Genomic DNA, 25,156 nt, shown 5'->3' with positions numbered 1-25,156 from the left:
AATCTATTTTCGGAGACAATGTATAATTGAAATGTCCTTTTAAACATCTTCACGTCAGTAGCACAACTACAGTGCCTCCTACATACAACAAATAGCCAGCTGAAAATAATGTCCAGGTATTACTCAGGTAGTGATGCTGCATGTGGGACTTTGTGCTCATATTGTATATTTTTAGCTTAAGGCACTTTTAAAATGAGAGAGATACAGCAGGCAGCGCTGACCTCTCCCCCAGTGGTATTTTTGTGATTGGATTACACTGTAAGCTTCCCACTTTCTCTCTCCTTAGCAGCTGATCGCACCAGTGTAACACGCACACTCTGCTTCCTCCCCTCCTGCCCTCTTTCATCGAGGGATTTACACTCCATCCCAGCGCTATAGATTGGATTTGCTACGCTTGTTTTCCGTGGAGCGAGAGAGAAAGCGTGAAAAAAAGCAGGAAATCGTAATTGAATTAGTTTAAAACTGTCAAGGGGTCTATTCATAGATGTGCTGACATCAATCCCGCAGCATAACCACAATGGGCAGAGGCACATCTGAGGAGATGGCCGCAGGTTAAAAGCCTCCCTATTGATTACCTATGGCTATTCTTTGCATGATTTGGTTTCGAGCTCTGTGGTAATCTGAGGATGAGGTGTGGAGAGAGAGGCCAGAAGGAAACAGGCTATGTAGAATGACTTCATTACATGACAGACTTTATGAAATTGATTAAACTTTAACAATCTTGCTTCCTTGCTGAAGGAGATAACGTATTTACGAAACGGACTCTGTAGAGTTTGTCCGTTTAAGGCTACTGTAGAAACAACATGGTTTTTCCTGCGGTGTATGTAGATAGAAATGGTCATTCTAAGGTAATAAACTAATTTAACAAAGGCTAATGAAGCGTTATGTTTTTAAGTTCTTACAAAAATGCATTACAAACAAAATATCATTTGTGTGCATTTTGAGACAAAACAATGGCACTGATGTATTTAAAAATTTGTGAGCGCAATCTGTTTTCAGTTCAGACAGCTCTGAAATATATTCTCTTAATCCCTGTCCAGGAAACCACCCCATAGTTATGTATACTGTATTGGATTTCTGTCAATAGATCCTCAAAAATAACACACTGGACCTTTAAATGTTTTTTTACAAACCTAAAAACCCATATTTTTAGGCTGCAAGATCAGCAGACTCTGTTGCCATCTTTAAAAAACGCCTTAAAACGCATCTCTTCCGTCAACACGTCTGTGATTGATTTATCCTAATTCTTTTCCCTTTCCTTCTTAAAAAAATAAACAACAAACAATACTAACCTCACTATTCTTAGCTTTGTATACTGTGCTAGGCTTTAATGGACTAGTTTGATGCACTTATGTATTTTGTTGCCTATGTTGTTATAATTGCTTCCAATGTTTCCTCATCTGTAAGTCGCTTTGGATAAAAGCGTCTGCCAAACGACTAAATGTAAATGTAAATTGGTAAATTAGTTGGTTAAAAATAGTAATATCCCCCAGAAAGTTCTCAGCATACATTTCGCATTGTTATATTACATCTTATAGGAAGTTTTTGTTTTTAAAGAAACACAGGTTAGTTTTTAATTATTAAATCTGTTGATTTTGGTCACTATATCATTCCTGTTATTCCCAACACGAGTTTACAGAATTTCGTAACTATGTTACGAGGTGGATAATTCATATGAATTCATACAATATAAAATCTATTAAAATGTATGATTATTAAAAAGCTAAACTAACCCCACCCCTAAACTTAGCGTCACTGGCGGGAATGCAAATCTGGTACGAATAAGATCGTAAAGTGAATAAGCCACCTAATTTTCACCGCTTAAAATACCTACGAATTCCTGCGAGAGTGTGTTGTAATAACGTTGCTTCACACATCGCATGACTTCTTGAATAAATGATTCAAGAATGTGGAAAATAAACAGATATAAAGAAACACGTAACGTTGTCTTTAGACTAAACTTTTAAATGCTAATGAGTGTATCTGTCTTCACGAGGTAGTGTTTTGTAATTCTATTCATTTTAAGCAGTTTTTGGTCTTAACCCATGTGCCAGACGTGCGCAGTGTTATAGAGCGAAACAGGCGAGATGGGCTCCTTCTGTCTTCCAATGTGTCCACCAGGTAAGAATCCTCACACACAAACACACACACACACACTCCCAAACCTCTGATAATAAAATAACTGATATTGCATTACAGCCATACAAAGTCTATCTCTTAAAACAAATACGATCAGAGTGTACAATAAATTTGTATTTTTTTGCGCTCCATGGAGTATAGGAAAGTGTGTTTTGGTAAAGTGGCATTTATGGCACTTATGTTCAGGACATAATAGTGTCAATAAGAAGGCAAAATGAGGTCGCAAGGCTTCACATCACTCTCTGAACCCCACTGGCCTGGTAGCGGTGTATCCGAGGCCACCGGGCGAGCTCTAGAACGCCTGCGTGCTGAGGTGTATCCATGCAGAGCGATGATGAGCCACTCTCCATGATTGAATGCCCTCATCTAGAAAACTCGAACACAGACACTAACACCCCTCTCTCACATTTGCCAAAACACAGCTCATCCACTGTGCACACCATCACGCAAATGCATTATCACCTAAAAAGTAATGTTGGCACTCAGTGATCTAACCACCCCCCCACACACTTCTCTCCTCTCGCTTTCTCTGCACATGTCCCCCTCCCTGTGTATTTACACTGGGCTGATGAAGTGAAAGAGTAAACGTATAATTAGCCTGCATTACTTTGATTGTTTTCTTTAGAGATTAGGCTTCCTGTCAGAGCGCGGTTTGAGTGGGGTGAAGGTCGCACGTGATTGGTTGAGGGAGGAGCGGGGGTCTAGATTCGCTTCCTCAAGTCAGTGAATAAGCAGCGCGGACCCCCGCTGAGAGAGGAGATTGTATTTCCACAAGACATAATTTTTGTTTACTGACTGTTAATAATGGCTAATTAATAATCAGATTTGCTTGCCTGTGAACCGGCCCTAGCACTTAAAGAAAAGAGAGAAGACAATCTTCAACAGACAACGCATCAAATAAAAAAGTGTCAGGTGTGTGAAACCCACACTGGACACTTCATTGGAAGTGTGGGATTATGGGTAAATTGTGCAGTGGGTTTTTGAGTTCTGTCATTGGTTCTTCATAAGCTCTTGCAGACTCTCTTACTGTGTTGTCCACTTTCAGGGTCGTGAGATGGGACAATGAGGATGATGTGTCTTCTCTGGAGGGTCGCTTTGACGTGGTGATGTGCGCTGACTGGTAGGTGGACTCTTTTGTTGAACTGTCAGCTCTTCAGAGATCCACTGTCAGCTGGTATACAGTCACCCTGAATCTGACACTCTATACAATCTTTGTTACCTTCGAAACCGATTTTTCAGGCCAGACTGCTTTCTCTTCGTGGACAACTTTAATGACACAATTTCTGATGTTGGAGATGCTATATGTGACGATCCGTTTTCTGTAAGTCAGGAGCTTCTCTCTAAAGCAGCAATTCTAACTGCTATTACAGAATAAATATCATACCTCGCATATTACCAGCATCTTCAGCCAAAATATGTCTACACCTTCAATAAGAGCATGCACCTTGCTGTCCCAGTGATGTGGCATTAACATTCCTGTGCTCGGAACGCTTATCAGATGGCAGCCATCAGCCCGAGGATGGCACAGCATTATTTCCCCTTGGCTGGCTCCTCCAGGCATTTCCATTTTTCAGAAATTACCTCTTTTTCATGCTTGGCGTCCCAGCAAATGGATGTCTTAGGCAAATTGCAAATAATTATGCCTGTGCAAGGAGAGAGAGAGAGAGAGAGAGAGAGAGAGAGAGAGAGATTGTAGAGCAATACAAACATTTCAATTAGCCAGGTCCTGAACATGCGGAACTATTGTTTTTTTTTCCTATTGTGTGTCAGTGTGAATGAATTGTTGTGTGTGCATAACACACGCCTTTAACACTCATTTGGAAGTAAATTTAGCTGCTGGTACATTTAGACTTCATTATGTAATGGAAGAGAATTTGATTTTACTCTGAACGTCGCCTTGGGTTGTTTTGGAAAATCAGAATGCAGGAGGACACGCTGTGATCAAAGAACAGTGAATGTTTTCTCATGTCTTTATTTTTATATAATGTGTGTTAAATTGTCTTCAAATAACATGTTGTAGTTTTATGACTTTACAGTGAATCTCCTTGATTTTCATTCAAATTCATTTTTCATATCTTATCGGTTTGCTTACACGTGCCGGATAATTAGCTGATTCTTTGTAACGAACTCTCCTCTCAATACAGAAGTTATATTACTTTAATTATATACATTCACTAATCACATACATTCTGTGAATCAAACTTTTCCTAAAATCGATTATAATTTATTACGCTGTTATTACATTGTTATAAACACAACCAAAGCACAGGATGTTCTTTGGCATTGTCTCTATCCAGCACAAAGTGGTGAGGCTGACGGAGGCGGTGTATAATGATACCTGTGTGTTCTCTGGCGATGATCACTAAAGCCTGGCACAGCCTACTATTATTCTAATGTCAGACAAATGGCAGCTAATATGCAGGTAAAATGTGAAGCGGAGGGCCAGCATGAGATTGATTTGTGTGTAATAAGGAGATACTTTGTGTGTGCGTGTGACAGAGAGAGAGTGGAGGAACATACGTTAGGATGAATCATGCCGCGCCGGCCGTCCCCCCGTTGCTCGCGCTGGCAACTCGTCTGTAATTGCCGCGGTGAGGAGAGTGATCGCTTGGCGATTAACAGACATAACTGTGCTGCCGATCACCTGCGAAAAGGTCAACAGCCACACTTCTGCTCCGATTAATTATAGTCTTTCAGACAATTGTCAAGAAAGACAAGACATAGTGCAGCAATGTTCACGCTAGGAGAAAGGAATGAGATAGAGACTCGGCTATGATAGCCAAAGGTTGCGCCGAAAGACGGCCCTTTTTTCACCTTGTCTGAGGATTGCACACTATGTTTTGTAGCTATGCTAAGAAGTTAGCTAAAGCACTCAAGGCTTATAGTTTTCAATTGAAGTGTTTGTCTGAAGCAATATTTCTTCACTGCTGAGCAGGTGAAGTCTTGTTTTATCGGTTAGATGCTTTGGTTTTCATTAACTGTCAAGCTACAGTGAGATTATTGCATTTTCCAATAATATTTTATTCATACTTAAATTCGTAAATCACAAAAAACATAGTCTAGGTCTGTTTTGAAATTCCTTAAATATGACCCAAGATCACACGAAAACAAAACATAACGTCCTACTTTAACGAAATAAATAAATATATAAAAAGCATTATATGGCATTGTATGCATTAAAATGAAAATATCATGAAACGTTTGCCTTTATCAAACATGGGTAAAGCAAGAGTTTTTATATGTATTAATTCCAAAACGTACATAATCTGTTAATGACTTAATAATGGAAGATGTTGCCCGCTTCTGTTTCTCAGCTCTTCTGTAGTTACTGCATGTAAACATGCACACAGGGAGCTGGTTTTAAAGTGCTGACTCTGGAAAAACATGCTGCATCCCATCACTTAGATCTTTACTTTGAATGGTAACATCACCAGACTGGGATCAAGCATCTGAAGAAGCAGTCAGCCGTGTTCATGATAAGTGAATCATTCATCAGTATCCTCCACTTGATCCTTCTGGCAGTTCCCATGGCAATGGGTGCCAGTGAGATGCAGGTGAATCTCCATATTTTAGTAAGATTCCCTTTGGTCCATTTAGGGCTGACTTCATGTACTTTGTAAGATGCTCGTCTGCATGTGCTGTAGCCGACCTTGACATGGCAACTCTGAACATCACATGGACTTACAACCTGTTAAGTATTGTTAACAAATATATATTAAGATTAGACATAGAATGCTGTTGCGTGAAGTAGGGCTGCGGCAACTAGTCAATGAAATCGATATTTAAAATTGTTTGGGAGAGACTACTGTCAGCTGCTTCTAATATGACACACCTGAAACAACTCATAAGCCTTGGTGTGTTAATTAGGGGACATCCACAACATTTTGGGAGAAGGGTAATGAGTTCACTTGTGTTTACTTTTCCCATCTCTGATTTAGTTATAAGCCAAAGATCTAAGCAAATGACTTTTCCGATTAACCGATTAATCGATAAAATAATCGTCCAACTAATCGATTATCAAAATAATCGTTAGTTGCAGCACTAGCGTGAAGGCTTTTTACTTTGTTCGCAATATTGATAAGCTTCAGAAATACATTTTTAATTGATTAATATATAATTATTTAATATATATTCACCTTCCTCAGCCAAACATAGGAAAAACAGCATACTGCCACTGTCCTTCTACAACCTTATGTTTCTTTTTTTTGCCATATATTATTATTAATCAGCCTTTATATTTTTCAGTAGGTTTTGCAAATATCTTAACATTAAAAAGTATTAAAAAATGTTTGTCAACTTTGACAACACAGTATTTAATAATTCAAAGGGTGTTTTTTAATTCCCTGAACAGCAAATTTGGTTTCAGAAGGACAGCGACGAACTACGAATATTTACTAACAACATTTGACTAATGATACTAACATAATTGGTCTAAATGTAAATAAAAGCTTTGCCTATATAAAATATATATGTTCCTGGTTGTTACAGTAGAGACACTTTGCATTTTTTATTCTGTCATTCATCAATTGCCACTGCTACTTCCAGCAGTTGTATTCATCAATCAGACACAAAGATGTTAAATGATTTTTAAAGAATATGTGTTTTGATATGAGGAAACCTTTATTGATACAAAAACACTGTCTGTCTAATTGCTTTTTTCACCATTTTCATGTTAGTGGTCAGCCTGCTTCATGCCACCCATAAAACATAACAAACTTTATAGAACGCTTACACACACATAGCGTTGCGATTTGTTGTCTAAGTCCTTGCGTGGTTGTGCTGCGATCACTGCTTTAGTGATTGATTGACTGAATGGAAAAGAGCTTGGCATCTCTCCTTTCTCTAAGCCTCCTGTGTGTGTGACTCCAAGATAAAGCTCTTTGTGTTTATGTACATTGGTTTGCATGTGTTTATTGTCTCAGTTTTTAAGAAATTGTGCTATGTAGCTGGATTACATTTTTTTATATTTCATCCCTGGTTGAGTTTTGCAGTGATGGTGTGTACAATCTACATCTTTTTTCACAGTATATATGATGGTTTATATAAATTCCTTGTCTCACTGTATTATTTAGCCCTATTAACTATAAGGACAGTAAGCAGAAAAAGAAAATACATTAAGGCAAATACAGTATAAAAGGTTAAAAATGGCACTACTTAGAGACTGGTCACTTGTTTTCACAATAGCTTGGAAAGATGCAATGATTTTGGATGTAGCTTACAAAAATTGGCCTCATCATTCAGTTTATTTCAATTCGGATCCCAGTGCTCCTGTGTGTTTTCATGGTGTGCAACTTTACAAAATGTTTGTGTAACTAGATTAGGGATTTTTGTACTCAAAATCCCATCCATGCCCCATAAAGCCTCACATGACTGTTAGGCCAACTGAATTCTCAATAAACCGAAAAACAAATGTAATGTGAATAGCTATAAGAATGTTTATACATGCATACATACAGTATGTATTATGTAGGCTTTCAAACATTTCAGCGTAAGCGTCTAAATGACTTTTCGAGTAATTTATCTAATGCCTTCACTGAATCCTTAAGGTTTCATTGTGCGGATGAAGTTAATGCACACTGGATTACATCACATTCCATATGAAAAGCGGGTCAGAGCCGCTCATATTTTAATCTGACTATGACCACCCTTCAGATTTACTCAGCTAGAAGTATTTCAAAAATGACACTTCTCTCACATTTCTCCAGATTGTGTCTCAACCAATGTTATTTTAAGCTTTAGACTTGGCCGACTGCATACATTTTTGTTTACAGTTATGTATTTCTGTTATACTACCCCACTTCTATTTGAAGAACTGTAAATGCACTATTCGCACAAACCAGGAAACAGAGAGATCTGAATGTCAGATAACTTATGCCAACGTTCAACGTTAGGAAATGCAAGATATAGATGATTACCTTTATATGTTCCATTATATACACAGTATGTTCTGTTTCAACAGGGACAAGATCATTTGCTTATTAATAAAAGATATATGTGTCTTATAATAACAAACCATAGTAAAAGCATTATATCGCTTAGGTTGCTATAAGGAAGTAAAAGAGGAAGTAGCATTAGTATAATGGAACCAGGATTTTGTTTGACATGCCCTGTCAAGGTCAACATAGCCAGACGACCTTTCCTCCACTCTTACCCTAAACTCACCCCCATTGTCCAGACTGACATTCTCCACCCAAAACACAGGGTCAAAAGTTGAACTGCTAATGAAACGCTTCAATCTGTCAAACTTGTGACCGCAAGACGTGGTCAGTGGGATCATACATATCCCGCTGGTTTTAATCGTCATAATTCTGCCCTTTGACCCCCGAGAAAGGAGAGCAGTGTGTAGAGCAGGGTCAGAGGTGATAGGAAAAGAGTTTGAAAATTTTCATCGGGACGCAGCTCAAACTTGGAGAAGTACTCGCGGGAGTTTAAATTCGGAATAAATCAAGATCAGGAATTATATTAAGAAAGAGTGTTTTTACTCAAAACTAATAGAAATAGCTATTAACGTAAGCTAATAAAAGCAATTCAATACAACAAATGTTTATCAATGAATTTTTTTTTAGTAATGTACTTGTTTTAGTAATGGTTTCATTCAATTTTATGTTTACAATCTGACCTATACATTGTTTATGACAACAACGAGTCAAACATTGGTTTTACTCAATCCTGTAAAATTGTGGGCGTGGGAATAATTTGTTGTTGTTTGTTTGCATCGTGTGCACATCACCTGACACTGCTGTGAATGTTAATCTCTGTCAGCATATGTGTTTTACCTTTGATGCTTAAACAAGACAAGAAGAGATTTGTTCATTTCTAAGAGAAAAGCATCTACACATCTACATCTACAAATAGTTTTTCGCTGTGCCGCTGGATTTATTCGTATCAAAGAAAATAAATAGCCTGCTGCTTTATCTTGAACTATTATCATGGCAATGCATTCTAATCTTTCTGGCTTTCTCTCCCATTCTCTTATTCTCTTAGCCTGTTTCTTGACCAGTACAGAGGCAGTCTGGTTGATGCACTAAGAAGATTACTGCGACCTGATGTAAGTGACTTTGTGTTTGGACTCTCAGTAATTAGTTGGCATGCAGTGATTGAGAAAGTAATGGAATGGCGGGATTAATATCATGTAATACTTTAATACTTATTATGTGCAACTTAGATTGGGTCATCTCATCTGTTTTATGCCCTGCACTAATCATAAAACCCACGAGTCTTTTGTGGCCTCTTGATAAGACCCTGTACAGCAAATGAAAAACACTTCAAAGATCACAAAGGATTTGTATTAATCTGTAAGGTTTTTAATGTGTTGACTTTGATATTTGAGGTCTTTATGTATGCGTGTGGGAGAGAGATGGGTCATTTAATAACACGAGTGGCTTTTTCACTTTGATAATATTAATAAATGCAAGGTTGACAATTTTAGATTTCAAGTCGACATAATAAGCTTTGTAGTTTTGTGAAGCATTATAAAGAGAATGTAATGCTGATATTCCTACTAATATCCATTTTCTATTGTAAGATCATGTCACGAAAGGCATTCCTGCATCCTTATTTTGTCTCAATTTTATTCTCTAAAATCAGACCGTTTTATTATCAGAAAATGATGCATTGTAGTCTGGACCTAATTGATTGTTAATAGTGAAAACTATTAATAATATGCAGATGCTTTTAGACCTTGAATACCAGAAGTCAAAACAATCACTCATTCAGTTAATGAAAATGTCTGGTTCTGTCCCTCATGGCTAAGACGAAAAGAGTAAAACCGAATTAATGTTAGTGACTTTCCCCATAGCAGTACTGATCAAATGTTTGAGCAGATTTATCAAAAGCAATTAATTTTCCACCTAATGATTCTAATGTGTTATTGCAAAATGAAAGTGGATCATCCGAGCAGCATACACAGCTGATTAACACATCTGCAGATGTACGCGTGCGCTTTTAATGTACAGCATGGCCCCACGTAGAGCTTATGAGAATACAAAAACATCTGTTGTACCGAGATGATCCTGTTTTTCTCATATTAGTCCTTGTTTGTTTCGTTTGTGTCGGGTGGCCGTTTAATCAAAGCAGTTATGTGAGCAAAACATATGAAATAATATTTAAAACCAAGATTTCAAAGAAATTTGGAACCTTTGGGTAATCCTCTTAGCTTGTCTAGTTGGTCTGGGCTTGTTGATCTATAAAGAGAGGGGATGCGCTTTCAGCCATTGATTGGATTAGGTGTGCTTTAATCTTTTTGTTTATTATCTAATATAATACCTGGGAGAAATCAAATGGAATGTAATGACGCAAACCACCAGGTATGGCGAGTGGGCTTTAAGGCGCAGCCGAGATGAGTTTGGCTGGGAGTAGAAAACGGAGCATACAACGTTTGAAAGATTAAGTTTAAGGCTGTACATTTTTCTTGTTAAAAGTACAGTGTGTCATTTTTTGGGGAGACAGAATTGACAGGAATGTAATTTAATATATTAACTACTGTCTTCAGAGCTCTTGAATACACTTTACGTAATGAAGCGTTATGTTTTATTATCTGTCTACATACACTGTGGATACCCTTACATGGAATGCGTTATCTCCTTCAGCAAAGAAGCGAAAACGTGACGACATCTTAGTCCTGTGTGACCCTCCGTAGGTAGAGTGAGCCGTCGGTTGCAGTTCGCAACCTCACAACTAGATGCCGCTAAATTTCACATAGTGGACTTTTAAAGTATGAGGCTGACTTTTAAAGTATGGCCACCTGTTACTCTGTGGTTTTATCATTTAGTATATTACTAGACAAACAAAAACCGGTGATAGTATTAGGAATGTATCTGTTAACTGTCTGTTTGTGATTTTTCTCTTTCAGGGGACGGCTCTTGTATTTGCCCCTACCAGAGGAGACACGCTGGCAGAATTCTGCAGACTGGCAGAGAGCGCAGGCCTGTGCGTATGTCGCTATGAGAACTACGTCTCGAACGTGTGGGACCTTCACCTCAAGGTGTGTACTGTATGTGAATACCTATGTGTAAAGTGTCAAGTCAACAAAGTATTTAGTGCTTTTGCATACTCCTTTAAGTGATTCATTGAAATACATCATGCAAAGTCAGCAGGCACAAGAAAAGTATGCACTTTCTGAAAACCAGACTATAAAAAAGTAGAACAGTGTGCAACATCTGTTCCTCTGCATGAAGGCACTAATACTGTGTCCAGGTCAGGGCAGCAGTAGTGTCCAGCTGGTAAACTGGCACCAATAGGACCACTACGGCTGCCATTTTTGGTTACTGTAGAAGCTGTGAGGACCCATTATGCCCCACAGGCTTGACAGTGGCGGCCCTGCCTATTCCTGAGGAAAATGGGTCTACCAGCAGGGCTCTAGAGCTGAGTGATTGGAACTTTATTTCTGCCATACAAAGTGGTCATTGTGGCAACCGAGGAAAGAGTGTGCGAATTTAAAGCCATCAATCGAAAGGGAGAAGGAGAGCGGGTGTTTTTACATTTCTTTAAAATAAAGGTGAACAAATGCAGCAACTAAAGTGAAAACTTTTTAAGCCCTTAGTTTGTAAAAAATCAAAGCACAAAAGAAACACACAGACTAACAAGCCCCTTAAATCAAGGAGAAAGTTCAGTCTTATTAAAAGGGATCTACGCTTATTTGACAACTATGCATAAAATATTATAAATACAATGTTCCAAAGCCGACAGATTTGACTAAAATAGGATTAATTTAAATCAAGTTTATATTGTATGTTTATAAGACTTTGTAATTTATATGTTGCAGAGCAGCTTTACAAAAAAGTAACACCTATATAAAACAAATATGTTTTTTAGCCATATCATAAAAAACATATGGGTAGGTTGATTCCTGTGATTTCTCAGCCCATCATAAACGCCATCTGCCTGTGAGACATTTAGCTTGTTTGCTTACATTGAACTGGTTGTTACATCTTAGGTGGGCAAGTGTAGGAAATGTAAGTTCATTTTGTAGCCAAATTCATTTCCAGCAGCAGTATTTTCCAGGTGATTTTTATTAGTCAAAAGGGTGCCATGCATGCCCATTAACAGGCACACAAGTACTTAATGCTCTCACCCCGTCATTGTGTGCCCTGATACACCTGAATTCTAGCAGGGTCTTTTTGAGCCGGACCACCTACTGTGTTTCTGTGTGGATAATGACACGAGCAGCGAGGGGCCGAGATAGCTGAGTCAAGAGTCCTACTGTTCGCGCCTGTGCGTGTACGTCTTAACTCCCGGTTTGTCGTCAGGTCATGCAGCCGTGTGTGTGATATGAGGAGCAACCTGAAGTGGCCTCATCATATCTCAAAGTAATTAATTCCTCTTTCTTATCTCCTAATGAACACCATGTATGTGCGGGTTGGTCGGAAAGCTTGTGAAAACACACCAGACAATAGATCACATGTCCCACCTCCCAATACCAAATCGCAGTCTTCTTTTTAATACCTAATTATAGCCCCTCCCAGACACCCGTGTACGCACTTACGCGTACAGCCGTCCGGCACTCCTCACCTCCAGCCGATGTCTGATGTCTTGGAGATTGAAGTGTTTTCTTTAAGACTCCAGATCTCCTCCCTCCTGTGTGTGCATTCGGCCCCGGCGCAGGGGGATGAGGCTGGCCTCTCAGTGGTGCGGGGATGTGGTGCGGGGGCCGCGTGTTATCCTCTTATCCCCACTGTTCTGGAATAGAGCACCAGCAGCTGGAGGAGCTGCAAGCCGCCTGATAATGCAGCTATTTTCTACTCGCCCATCTTAATCTTGTTACTCAAATGGTTGTGAAGAGAGTCATGAATTTTAATTCGGACAGCCCCCATCCGTACCAGCACCCTCATGTGCCCACATATACATACACATATTAACTTAATCTCTCCGCATCCTCCCAACTTCCAGCTGCCTATCTGCCCGCTTCCCTCTCCATATCGGCTCTCCTCTCATTTAACACCTGAATCTATCCATTTCTGGGGCCTGTTGTGTCCAGACGTCCAGTTCATCTTGCTTTCTGACGTTCTCGCTCTTTCTCTCTCTCTCCTTGGAAAGGGTGAGAGAGGTAGGGAAAAGCCGCAATAAAATAAATGACTTGCATCTCGGCAGCCGTGCGATTAAAACGTAGGAGACGCTTTATCCAGCCACCCATGAAGCTGATTAGCAGACTGCGATCAGGAGGAACAGCTTTGCTAGTTAAACTTTTCACCTTTGCAAGCTCACCGCCTTCTCTCTTGCTCTCCTTATTTTAAGCTTCTTTGCTATATCACCCTCTAACACTTTTATAGCTCCACCTCTCACTTTCAAATTGTAATTTATTGACATGATTGTTTTACATACAATATTGCCCAAGCATCATACACAATATAAGTAACCATGTATTTAAAACTGAAATCTGTGATATTGTTTAGTTCAGACTACCGTCTTCAACGGCGAGCTTATAATAATTATGTATCATTTGAGCCGTTTGCTTGGAATTTGTGGACAAGGTTGTTTTTCTGCATGTACATGAGTACATAAAGTAACCTGCAATTGTATTTTTCTATCAGAGATGGCAATAGAGAGGCACATTTTACAGATTGCAGCTTTAAATGGGCAAGTTCCCAAAAATCACATTTCAAACATGTTTCAAAGCGGTCTTACTTTTGTCTATCTTTGAATGACGATCTAGAAATCTTTTCTTTAGGAAAGTTTTTTATTTACCAATTTTTCATTCTATTGAATGCAATTCAAGCAGTCTGTTTCACCATCACTGTACTCAAATGCACTGTACTGTACTTGAAATATAAATGCTCAGAGAATGTATTTATTGCAGATACATTGAAATCAAATTCAATGCAAAAGTTTGGTATTTTAAAAGGGAGAAAAATTATCAGTTGGATGTATCTTTTGTTAAGTTCACATGATTGTGAATTAAAAGGCACAAACCAGAACAATAATACCAGACAAAAGAATGGCTCTTTATAAAACATAAAACAAAATGATAATTTTAATGTTCCCATGTGACAATTCACTTACCTGACAATAGAAAAAAACTAAAATGCTTTGAAAACTTTGAAACTTCACTCACTTTAAACCCCCAGACTGACCTGGGGAATAGCTTTGGTAAAATCTTAAGATTGACATTTACATTGATTTGCCCCTCTGATTATTTAGGAATTGATTTCCTTTATTGGTAACTATTTAATATAAACAATGTTTGTTTTTAGCTTAAGATTGATTGCTTTTCTGAGAGAAATACTCTGGCATTCTCTCTCAACACTTCTCTTCATGTACATACACTCAGTCTCGCCTTTGCACTTTTTGTCTTGTCTGGGTCGGTGTGAGATTTAAATGTGAATGTGTCGATTCTCGCATTGGGCTTAGTGTTGGTCGGCTGGCCGCCCCGATTACAGAGGGGTCGCGGGTTCAAACATCGGCTGCTGTGTCGAGGGGTGGAGAGAGAGATAACGCACATCAAGGGCAAGAGAGCAGCCTTTTATCTTTTATGTTATCGCAAACCACAGAGAAGATGAGGTGAATATTAGAGAAAAACAGAAGGGGAGAGGAAAAGTGTGCATGTGGGAATATCTTAATAAGGGTTATACAGATTTCATATGGATCAGTAATAGGTCATTCTGGGTTTGTAGGTAGTGTAGATAAATCAGAACAGAAAGATGCATCATTTTTGCCTTTGAGTTCTGTCTGGAAAAGTCTTTCAACTGCTACAACATTTTTGACAGAGACAAGGCCTAACAGTAAGCATATAGTACAAGCTGCGGTGCTTCCGAAAAAATGATTGTTCCCTCTGTACTATCTCTGTTTATTAAAAAGTTTTTATCTTAAATACTTTCTCCTATTTCAACTACGACTGCTCAAAACATGTATTGTCCATATATAAACTCATTTAAAGAAATACTTTTATTTCATATTATTTTAAAATGTTATTATTGTCCGCGCACAGGTAAGGTCCTTTTACAGCTTTTGTAGAATTGATTTGGGAACACTTTTCTTATCAAACCACAAGAACAGTGCATTCCAGAATAAATAATGGTGAATGGTTATAATTGTGAGTGTTGTACAGTATCTACATCTGGGCAGCATTTTCTGAAATTTTTATTCAAAACTTGAAATATAAATTCTCTGAGAATGTATTTATTACCAATATATTGAAATATCTGTTTATATTTTACAAAACCCCGGGTGATAGAGTCCAGACATCAGACAAATATCAGTCTATGGACAAGTCTTGTATTTCAAAAGGGAGAAAAATAAGTCAGTTAATGTATGTGACTCTTCTTTGAGAAACAAAATATTTTGTAGGAGTTTCTGAATTAAAATGCACAAACCTGAAGCAATAATACCCGACAAATTGATAAGCAATATGTTGTTTATTAAAAATATTTAAACCATGACTGCTCAAAACATATATTGGGGCGTCATGCACCCATTGGGGGCACAGTGTGTACAACACACAGATACATGTCCTTTACATACAAAAATACATTTAAAGCTATATTATATATTAAATTATATCTGTTAAGCGTATTCAAAACATTGCATAAATCATTGCGAGAATAAAATTACAATTTTGTTCTATAGTAATAATCATTGTTTGCATACAAATCAAAATAGATCCAATAAGTAAAAGCAAATAAACATGAAGCATAGTGATACCCTTTGTTAAACTGCCTTTAATACAGATTTATTGTCCATTACAACATTTCTTCCATTATGAAACAAAAATAATGCAATATAATACATAATATAATGATTTAAATGCATCTATTTCTTAATGTATGAAAAGTGTCAATTCTTTATGTATTATTTAATATATTATTTTAACCAAATTACCACTCAATATATTTCCAAATCTACATTAAATTATTTTATATACTATTGATAGTTAGAGGAAATATATATATTTTTAAGAGTATCAGTCTTTGCACCCTGAAATTTTACTGTAACATAAAGTTTATTCACTTTCAACTATGCTACCTTTATGCCAACTGGCAAGAGGTGTTCGACTGTACAGACTACACCAACGTATCGCAAGAGCCATTTCGAAGCATATGGAGCAGTCTGTTCTTACAGTAGTTTGTGACATACAGTGATCGGTCTGGGCAGCACCGCTTTTAAATAAAAAAACAGTTCATGGGTCCAGTTCTTGCACCCGCATTTGGTTGTGGTGAGAAATGGAAGTTGGTGACAAATGCTTTGCCAAAACTACAGCGCATACTAACACGAGTCTGAAAGTCTTGTTTCGAGGACGAGGGTGTTTCCGTGAGCCGAGCTCCCGATTGTGCGCGGACAGCCAGCACTGTTGCTTCTGTCGCCGGATTGATAAATGTTAAGCTACTGTACGTGATCAAAACAGCGAAAATCTCCAAAAGAGGAAGAGGGGGCAACACATAACTGATTTAGTGCCTTCCTATAGAAACGTGCAACCGATTAATAGATGCCTAAAGGCTAAAATACTCTACAAGACTATGCTCAGATTTTGCCCACATTTTCAGTCTGGACTTGTTGCAGGAAGTCTGTGCCAGTCTGCAGATTAGATCAGTTAGTGTGTTTCTATCTGAAACTTTCAAAAAGTCTGCAAGTGTATGATGTCTAGTTTAAAAAGAATCAGTGTACAAAAAATCTTGTAGTGTACAACTAAATGCATGCAGGTTGCATGCAAAACTGTAAAACCTCTGTTTGAATAGGCATGACGCCTTGTCCAAATAAAATTAATTCAAAGAACTTTGTGTGAAATTGGTCTATTTCATACAAGTAAAATTCTGTTAATTAATGTTATTTCAGTGACGTTTTATATAAGTTTTAAGCAGGAAAGCTACAAGGCAAATGAATTCTTAAACATACCTTATGACATCATAAAGATGACTTTGCTTAAGAGCTGCAAACTCAGTTATAACTGCAGTGTTGTTTTGACCGTCGACGGCAGCACTCGGTTAAGTTTTTCTCTGAGATCTGACTTCACCTTTGAGCACACGGAAGATGGCATCCTTTAATGTCTGGTGTGGTGTCCAGTTCCGGTACAGTTGCCTGACGATGAGCCGATCGAGGATGATTAGATGGATTGGAGTCCATCTGTACCTACTTGACTCTTTCCATCAACACCTTCCTCATCTAGACCCCTTCTACAACCGAACGGGTTTATCTCCAGGCCTGCTGATGAGCCAAAGCCCATGGAAGTAGACGAGCCGGAGGAGGAAGATGACTTCATAGAGTGGATTCCAACGATACCCACTGCCAATGTCTCCACATCTCCAGCCAGACTACTTCTGAGGCAAGCACAATCTGTCATTAAGAGCCTGAGCCTCCCTGTGAGCACAACATACAGATGATTTAGGTGGCACCAGAGCTGCACTTCGAAGCAACAGAAAAAGATGACCAGAGCACTAGAAAAAGATCCCTTGAGCACCAGCAAAAACAAGATCCCCTCAAAACCAGAAAGATGTCATTCGAGCACAAAAAAAAGATCACCTAAGCAAAAAAACATCACCCGTGCACAAAAAGTTGATGAATGTGTGGTCTATATTTATAAAATATTTCTGTAGTAACACCAGTAGTAATTCAAATGGATACAAAACACAAACTGCATTACTGTTATAAGTCAAGTGGATTTGACGCACACAAGTTCCTAGAGAACTTATTTTCATAAGCGAACTGCACATTTCTCTCTTAGCTTGGTCCTGGCGGATCTTGTGGGACTTTGAACGAGCTGATTGGTTGGGACAGGCCTGAGCTCCAGGGAAGAACATGCTGGCAGTGTACTGCCGCAACTCAGAACTCAAAGAGTGGCAGAAAAGCAGACCCACGGGGCATATTGTACAGCAAGCCTGTGTGACATAATCTCTGAAGGCACCTCTAAGTGAGCCATTATGAAGTTGTTAGTGCGGTTCTTGTCGGTTGTCCTTGTTTGTTAGACTTCTTGCACTTGTTTCCTAAAGCGAAGGGCAAGGTTTTTTAAGCTGAAGAGCAGTAATACTTTCTACTTCCTGTCATTACTTAACATAAATAGCCCCATAGGTGCTTATACTTGATTATATTTATTGTTTTTTTCAGATGCAGAGAGAATCCAAGGAGGTGTATGATGAGAACATCCACTATCCTCTCCTGCTGACTCTGACTCACGGCTCCAGTCCAGCTCTGATCTGAGCTGGGCAAAGCCATCTCATGCCAGGCTGCCTTTCTGTACGGCCCTCCTCGGCTTCGCCACTCTGTCCCCAGACCGGTGTGTGTGTGCGCCAGACCTCAAGCGGGCCGTTTTCACTCTCCTCAGTTCTGCTAACTTTTTATATCCGCTGAGTGCGTGTGCTTTGAAAACAGAGTGTGTAGGTGTTCATCTGATCTGCCCAATTTGCGTGTGCTTGACCTGTTTACTGTGCGATGAAATGCGCTAAATAGGGATGAGATCACATCCCGCCCTCTCATACTACTAACACTGCAAATGTAAAACAAGTGTGTGATTTCAGAAATGGTGATTCAGGGGAAAACATTGTGAGATTATTTAAATTCAAGATTTAAATGTTAAGGTAGATACACATTATCAGGGTTTCAAGTAGGCTTGTTTCTATCATGATGTCAGTTTTATACTAGCACTGGTTCTTTATCTAAAGGTTTATTTTGACACCAAAGTTTGAGGGGTTGAGTTGGATTCTGCTGTGCTGAATGTTATTTGCTTCACTGTGAAATGCTTTCACTTGTCATTGCTTAGCCAAAAAACTGACCAGATATGATAAATAAGGTCAGACTTAGACTGAATTGATGTCCTCACAGCATCACACTACCAACGGTATGACCAGCAGCACTGTTCTACACCGTCCTGGGGCCTACACATTCAGAGAGATGCACCTGGACTCATTAAAAGAAAATGTTGTTGTCATTTACTCACCCTTATGTGTTTGTCCTTTTTCAAGTTTTGACAGTCACAGCTCCCAACCACTTTTGTTGTATGTGTGAGAACAACATTTGGAACAACAGATTAGGGTGAATAAATGTAAATTTTTGGGTAAACGTCTTTTGTACTGTACAAAATAAAGTGATACGGCATATCAGTATACATTGTTGCGTTACCTACTTCGATCAAATTATAGTTAAAAATGACACAATTAAAAATGATGTCATAATTTACTCACCCTCTTGTCATTTCAAACCTGTATGACTTTCTTTCTTCTGCTAAACACAAAAGAAGATATTTTGAACAACGGTGGTACCCTTTTACTTGTTTTTTTTTCCGTACAATTAAAGTAAATGGATACCACCGTTGTTTCGAAATAGAGATTTAAACATCTTCTGAAAGCTGAATAAATGAGCTTTCCATTGTATGGCTTGTTAGGATCTGAAAATATTTGGTCGAGATACAACTATTTAAAACTGAATGAGCAAAAAATCTAAATATTGAGAAAATCGAGCTGTAGCAGGCCGTTGATCAGAAAAAACAGATTTGTTTTAACGCTCTCTATGGGCTTTACGACGTTGTGGAGAGTACATGATCCCGAAAGCTGAAATTCTAAGCTTTAGATAAATACCAAACTTGAGTGGATAATTCCCAAAGAGCGGGCAGCAGCAAAGGGAAGTTTGCAGGCGTGTTTCCGGCCATTTTTATTAGCGAGTTTGCTGCATCCACTCACAAAATAAAAGTCTTATATATTTACAGTCTGAAATTTAAAAAAATATCTTCATGAAACATGAGCTTTACTTAATATCCTAATGATTTTGGCATAAACTTAAAATACATAATTTTGACCAATACAATGTTTTGTTGGCTTTTGACACAAATGTTCCCATGCTACTTAAGACTGGTTTTGTGGTCCAGAGTCACAAATGATGAATTTTCATAAAACACAATATTACTTGTATACTGTATGTAACATGATTTGTTTGGGGAGTCAAAGTGGACTACTAAAGTAAATTGAAAAATCAGTACATTCAGATTTTATCATGTGTAATTATTAAACTCTCTTATGACAGTGTTTTTGTGCCATATTTAAATCTAAAAATTTGAAGTCAAGTTATGTATTGAGCAAAAGGTCAAATGGAGAATAATGTTTTTGTAATAAATATACACTTCCTGTCCCAAAAAAAGTCACACACTCTTATATTTCATTAAGCTTTGATTTCGGCAGGCGTTTGCCGTGGCATCATTTCGATAAGCTTCTGCAATGTCACAACAATTATTCCCGTCCAAAGTTGCATTCATTTTTGGCAAGATCTTGTATTGATGATGATTGAGTCGGACCACTCAGGTCTGGACTGTGGTGGCCAATCCATGTGTGAAAATGATGTCTCATGCTCTCTGAACCACTCTTTCACAATTTGAGCCCGATGAATCCTGGCATTGTCATCTTGGAATATGCCCCTGCCATCATGGAAGAAAAATCTATTGATGGAATAACCTGGTCATTCAGTATGTTCAGGTAGTCAGCTGACCTGCGCACATAATCATTGGGCACATAACGTTGCTGATCCTAGACCTGACCAACTGCAGCAATCCCAGATCATAGCACTGCCCGAGTGGTGACTTTTTGCTTTGGACTGGCAGTGTATAAGTGTTATGAGATTATCACACTTTTTAAATCCTTGCTAAAAATGATACGCTTCAGCAAGTCTGGCTATCACTTTAGTCTCATCGTTTGGTAACATTAATACTTTAATCATATAATATACGGTAACTATATTTGTGTGATTTAGAATTTCTTACATTTTAATGTCACTAAAATGCTGTTGTAATTCTTTTGACCCAGTGCTTTCCACTGTTGTTTTCTGCTGGTGCTGCCTCATTCAGAGCTCTAAGGTTTTGTTGTGAATTGTTTAGGGCTGTATGCTTCTGCACTGTGATTACGTTTGTACAAAACACAGATGAGTCCAAAGTGATTGTTTTACACTGACACTGCAGGTGCTTGTAACGACTGTGAATAAATCATTGTTTATAATCCTTCTGTGTCCTGGTCATCTATTTTTCCTCCACGTGTCACTTTATACCATATGTTATTGATTTGGGACAGCTGGTCTGGATTAATAGCAAGTACAGCCACAGAAAAATGAAGAGACCATTCCAAATGTTCATTTAATCACCATTTCTAGATGTATTGTGGTCATTCCAGTCCGGTGTCTGTTGAATTTAAACCAAATCAAACCTCAGGAGTGACTAAGTGATCCAACATCAATGTGAAAGAGTGACAGCATGACAAGACCCATGAAAACTATGATAAAAATCAAGGTAATCACCTAAAAAAATTTAACTTACATAGAGGAAAATTATTGTTGTATTAAAAGTGAATATGAACTTGTTTTCTTTCCAGTATTTGAGGTCCGAAAAAATACTGAGCATCTTTTTCTATTTTGACATATTTCTACAGTTTTCATTTTCTTCAAATAAATGCAAACTTTGTAAACATATTGGAGTATAAATAGTACCTATAAATACATAGTAAATTCAGAATAAACGAAATCAAGCTTCGAAACGATCTCTTCATTATTTCCGCGGTTGTATGTTTATTTCATTATATGTGATGAATTATTCCTTTTTCAGATACAGCTGGGTCCAAATTCCTTGATTTAAGGACCCCTCTCTATGTTCACTGGCGGATGGCCTCACATGTGCCTCAATTCACAGTTTGACCGTGTCCATGTAGGCCTCTTCATTTCCCATGCTCTGATAGCCAACTTGAAGCTCAGCTGTACAGAGTTGCTACCCAGCTAATCCTGTCAGTCAGTCAATGGAAAAGAGAGGGGGGTGGGGAGTCGTGTAAAAAGGCACCCAACTCTGTCTTTTGAGATTCGAAAGAGGCCCGTTTTCCCCTCCCTCTGTCCCAGTAGAGGGAGAGAGCTCCCTGTTCACTACAAGGGCTCCATTAACTTGACCACTTGCCCTTTGCACACAAAGCCTGGGCCGGCCCACTGTCCCACCCACCCAATTATGTGCGATTAAGCTCAGTGTGCTGTGTCAAGATGCAGAGAGACAGAGGGAGAGTGTTTAAAAGGAGAGAGAGAGATAGAATAGATGGAATAGAAGAAGAGGACAGTTATTAAAAGACACTGCATGTCTGTTACCTCTACGTTTGTTTATTGTCTACCACCACAGTCAGATTGTATTACCACAGATTGTATGAAGTTGTTTGTGGTTCAGAGAGACAAATCAGATGTGATCGTTTACGGTATAAGATGCTAGTTAGTTTTTTCCGAGAATGTTCTGAATGCGTATACAAATAGTATCATTTTTAAGGAAAATGATCTCACTTCTGGTTTGCAATGTTGGGGAGCAGGTATTTAAAGGGACAGTTCACACAAAAAAAAAAATTCTGTCATTTACTCACCCCCTTGTCATTTCAAATCTGTATGACTTTCTTTGTTCTGATGAACACAGAGATATTTGGATGACTGCTTGTAAATAAACAGTTATTGGACCCCATTGACTACCATATTAGAAAACATTACCTTATAATATTTTGTTCTGTTGAACACAAAATGAGATATTTTGAAGAATGGAGGACATCAACGAGTTCTGGGGCACTTTTGACTACCATTATATCATTCTTACTGTAGTAGTCAATGGGGTCCAAGAACTGTTTGGTTACAAGCATTCTTCCAAATATCTTTCTCTGTGTACAGATATGTGTACAGGTTTGGAACAAATAGAAAGTGAATAAACGATCACAGAATTTTGGGGTGAACTGTAACTTAAAATGTATTTCACACTAACAAACACAAGATGCCATGCTGTTATTATAAAGGCACCATGTCGATGTGGATCTCTTGAGGCAGGTTGGCTGTGTTGGGGTTAAATTTGGCCAACCATCCATGATGGAATGTGCTGAGTTGATGTAGGTGTGCATGTTTCTCCTCTGAACAAAAATGGATTGTTGTCCGGATAATGGTCTTTGAGCAAATAGGGCCTGTGCCCTATAAGGGTCCTTGACTGTCAGTGGCCCCTAAAGTGTGCGTCCGTGTTTCCTCTTGTGGATGTCAGTGCACAATGACTGAATGTATACACCACACGTATAATTATTTCATTTTATAAAGTTGAATTTGCATAATGTAATTTTACAATTATTTTGCAAAATGAAAAAATAATGAATTTAGTAAAATGATGGGTAACACTTTACAATAATGTGCTATTTGTTTAGAATGAGTTAATGCATTAGCTAATATGATTAGCAATGAACAATACTTCTACATCATTTGTTAATGTTAATGTAAAAGTATTGTCAAAGTAATTTGAAAAGCTAAAAGACATGAATGGCACACTAGGGCCTCATCGGACCCCAATCTGTTCTTGACTGCATGTAGACTTGTGTGCTTTCGGCTTTCCAGGTAGACTCCATTAATGACTAACTGTCAAATGTACTGTTTGCAGTTTTTATTTTGGACATCATATGCTGCTTTCACATCCCAAATTGTGACCAGTATGCACACCTCCGCACTTGACCTTGATATTAAAGCCAATAAAAGCTCCTCTCCTAAACTCCTCTCCTTCAGAAAGATTTCGAAAATGTTGCTTTTACGGAGGAAGTGAGCCTCCGTCCTTAATTTTGCTGTTGGGTTTTAAAAAGGTTTTCCTCTAACGGGCACAGTAAATCAAGGGAGGTGAGTGCACGGTTCCTGAAAGCATTTTCTCCACTGAGAGCCATTGAGTGTGTAAGCAGCAGGAGCTGGAATACTTTCCCTTCCAACACCTGCTACTGGCCCTGTGGGGCCTGGATTACCTTTTCATTTCCACCCTTTCTGCAGAGAGAGAGAGACAGACAGAGAGAGAGAGAGAGAGAGAGAGAGAGAGAGAGAGAGATGTAATGCTAAGTGAACTCAAGATAAACGTGTACCCTTTGGGCTGTTTCTGAGCACAGGCATCTCTGCTGTGCGTTGCCACTTTAAATATTACATCTCTTTGAATGTTCATGTTGCATTTTGAAGGATGCTTGAAACAGTCCAATTTCAGCATTGTGCTCCTGTATAAACCTAAATTGATTTTCTGATTAATTTATTGACATGCATCCTTACATAAGTTATACCTCCTCCACCTGCTCATTGAAGAGGAAATTGTGCTGTACAGAACGACCGGATACTTGTGACTATTTGAAGTTATAACTCGGTCTGCTTTGAAAAGAAGAAATCAATGAAGGTCCTAGAATTCTACATAACAAAGCAAATAACTTGGATGCAGCATTTAATTGTCCACGGATTGCTGTGAACTATAACGTTAAGCTAAATCTGAACAGGACCTGTGCGGCACAATTAGAGAGACCGCTTGGCTGGCTCTATTGGGAAAGTGGCTGTTTGAAAGAGTAGCTGCAGAAACCCAGCTCTCCATCAAACTGACTTATCCAATCCCCCACCTGGATTTGACATTAAGCTTTGTGGAAAGGATCCAAACAGCTCGAGAGGAAGAGACATTGTGAACGTGGATGCGCTCAATGGAGTTGATTGGTGGCACATAATGTTCATTAACTATGCAGTTTATGTCAAGAAAAGGATCAAAAACTGCTTTTGTCTTTCGTGGATTGCTGTGATGGTCTAAAATTGACAATTTGTTTAATTCTGAACTGGCTCTGGTGCCAAGAAGTTCTGTGGGCTTCTCTTGGTCGTCAAGGCAACCGTGTGAACGCGTCCAAAGATCTTGCATCTCTTTCGCCCACTGTGATTGGTCAACAAGCCTCTTCCTCTCACAAGTGACCTACTAAGAAACTAAGTGGGTCAGTATTCATTCTGAAGGTCAATGAAAACGCAACACTTTACTCACATACATTGTCAAATCTGTGCATTAAAACCGATGCAGTCTCATAAAGAGAATTAACACTTTTTACACTGAGGTCATATCCAGGCAATATTTGCACTTTGGGTAGCATTTATTGCATTTTCTTGAGAACAACTGAAAGTAATTCGACGTAAGCTTTTGTTCAGAATGGATATTATACTGAAATCCACTCACACTAATGCATTTGTTTCCAGAAACTTTCATTTTTTTAACTGGGCTTTACTAGGATTTGAAGTTATTACTTAATTTAAGTAAATATTCTTTACAGAGCCCTCTTAGAGTAGGCTTAGTTTGTTATGT

General features: G+C 38.5%; 1 protein-coding gene across 3 annotated transcripts in view; it reads left to right on the top strand.

Annotated features, from left to right (window-relative positions):
• Nucleotides 1–21,040, top strand: part of camkmt (calmodulin-lysine N-methyltransferase) — an 85,115-nt gene extending 64,075 nt beyond the window's left edge. For 2 of the 3 annotated variants that reach the window (XM_079472605.1, XM_079472606.1), the window contains 5 exons: nucleotides 2,055–2,121; nucleotides 3,185–3,259; nucleotides 9,124–9,187; nucleotides 10,991–11,122; nucleotides 18,169–21,040. In XM_079472605.1, the coding sequence (XP_079328731.1) occupies nucleotides 2,055–2,121; nucleotides 3,185–3,259; nucleotides 9,124–9,187; nucleotides 10,991–11,122; nucleotides 18,169–18,261 (431 nt within the window). In that variant the 3' untranslated portion in view covers nucleotides 18,262–21,040. The remainder of the gene's footprint in view (nucleotides 1–2,054; nucleotides 2,122–3,184; nucleotides 3,260–9,123; nucleotides 9,188–10,990; nucleotides 11,123–18,168) is intronic. The other variant, XM_079472607.1, reaches the window with a different exon arrangement.
• Nucleotides 21,041–25,156: the final 4,116 nt, after the last annotated feature.

This window comes from Barbatula barbatula (genome assembly GCF_947034865.1).
Source record: "Barbatula barbatula genome assembly, chromosome: 14".
Lineage (NCBI taxonomy): Eukaryota > Metazoa > Chordata > Actinopteri > Cypriniformes > Nemacheilidae > Barbatula > Barbatula barbatula.
Note: the sequence above shows the minus strand (reverse complement) of the source record. Positions and strands in the feature narration are given on the sequence as shown.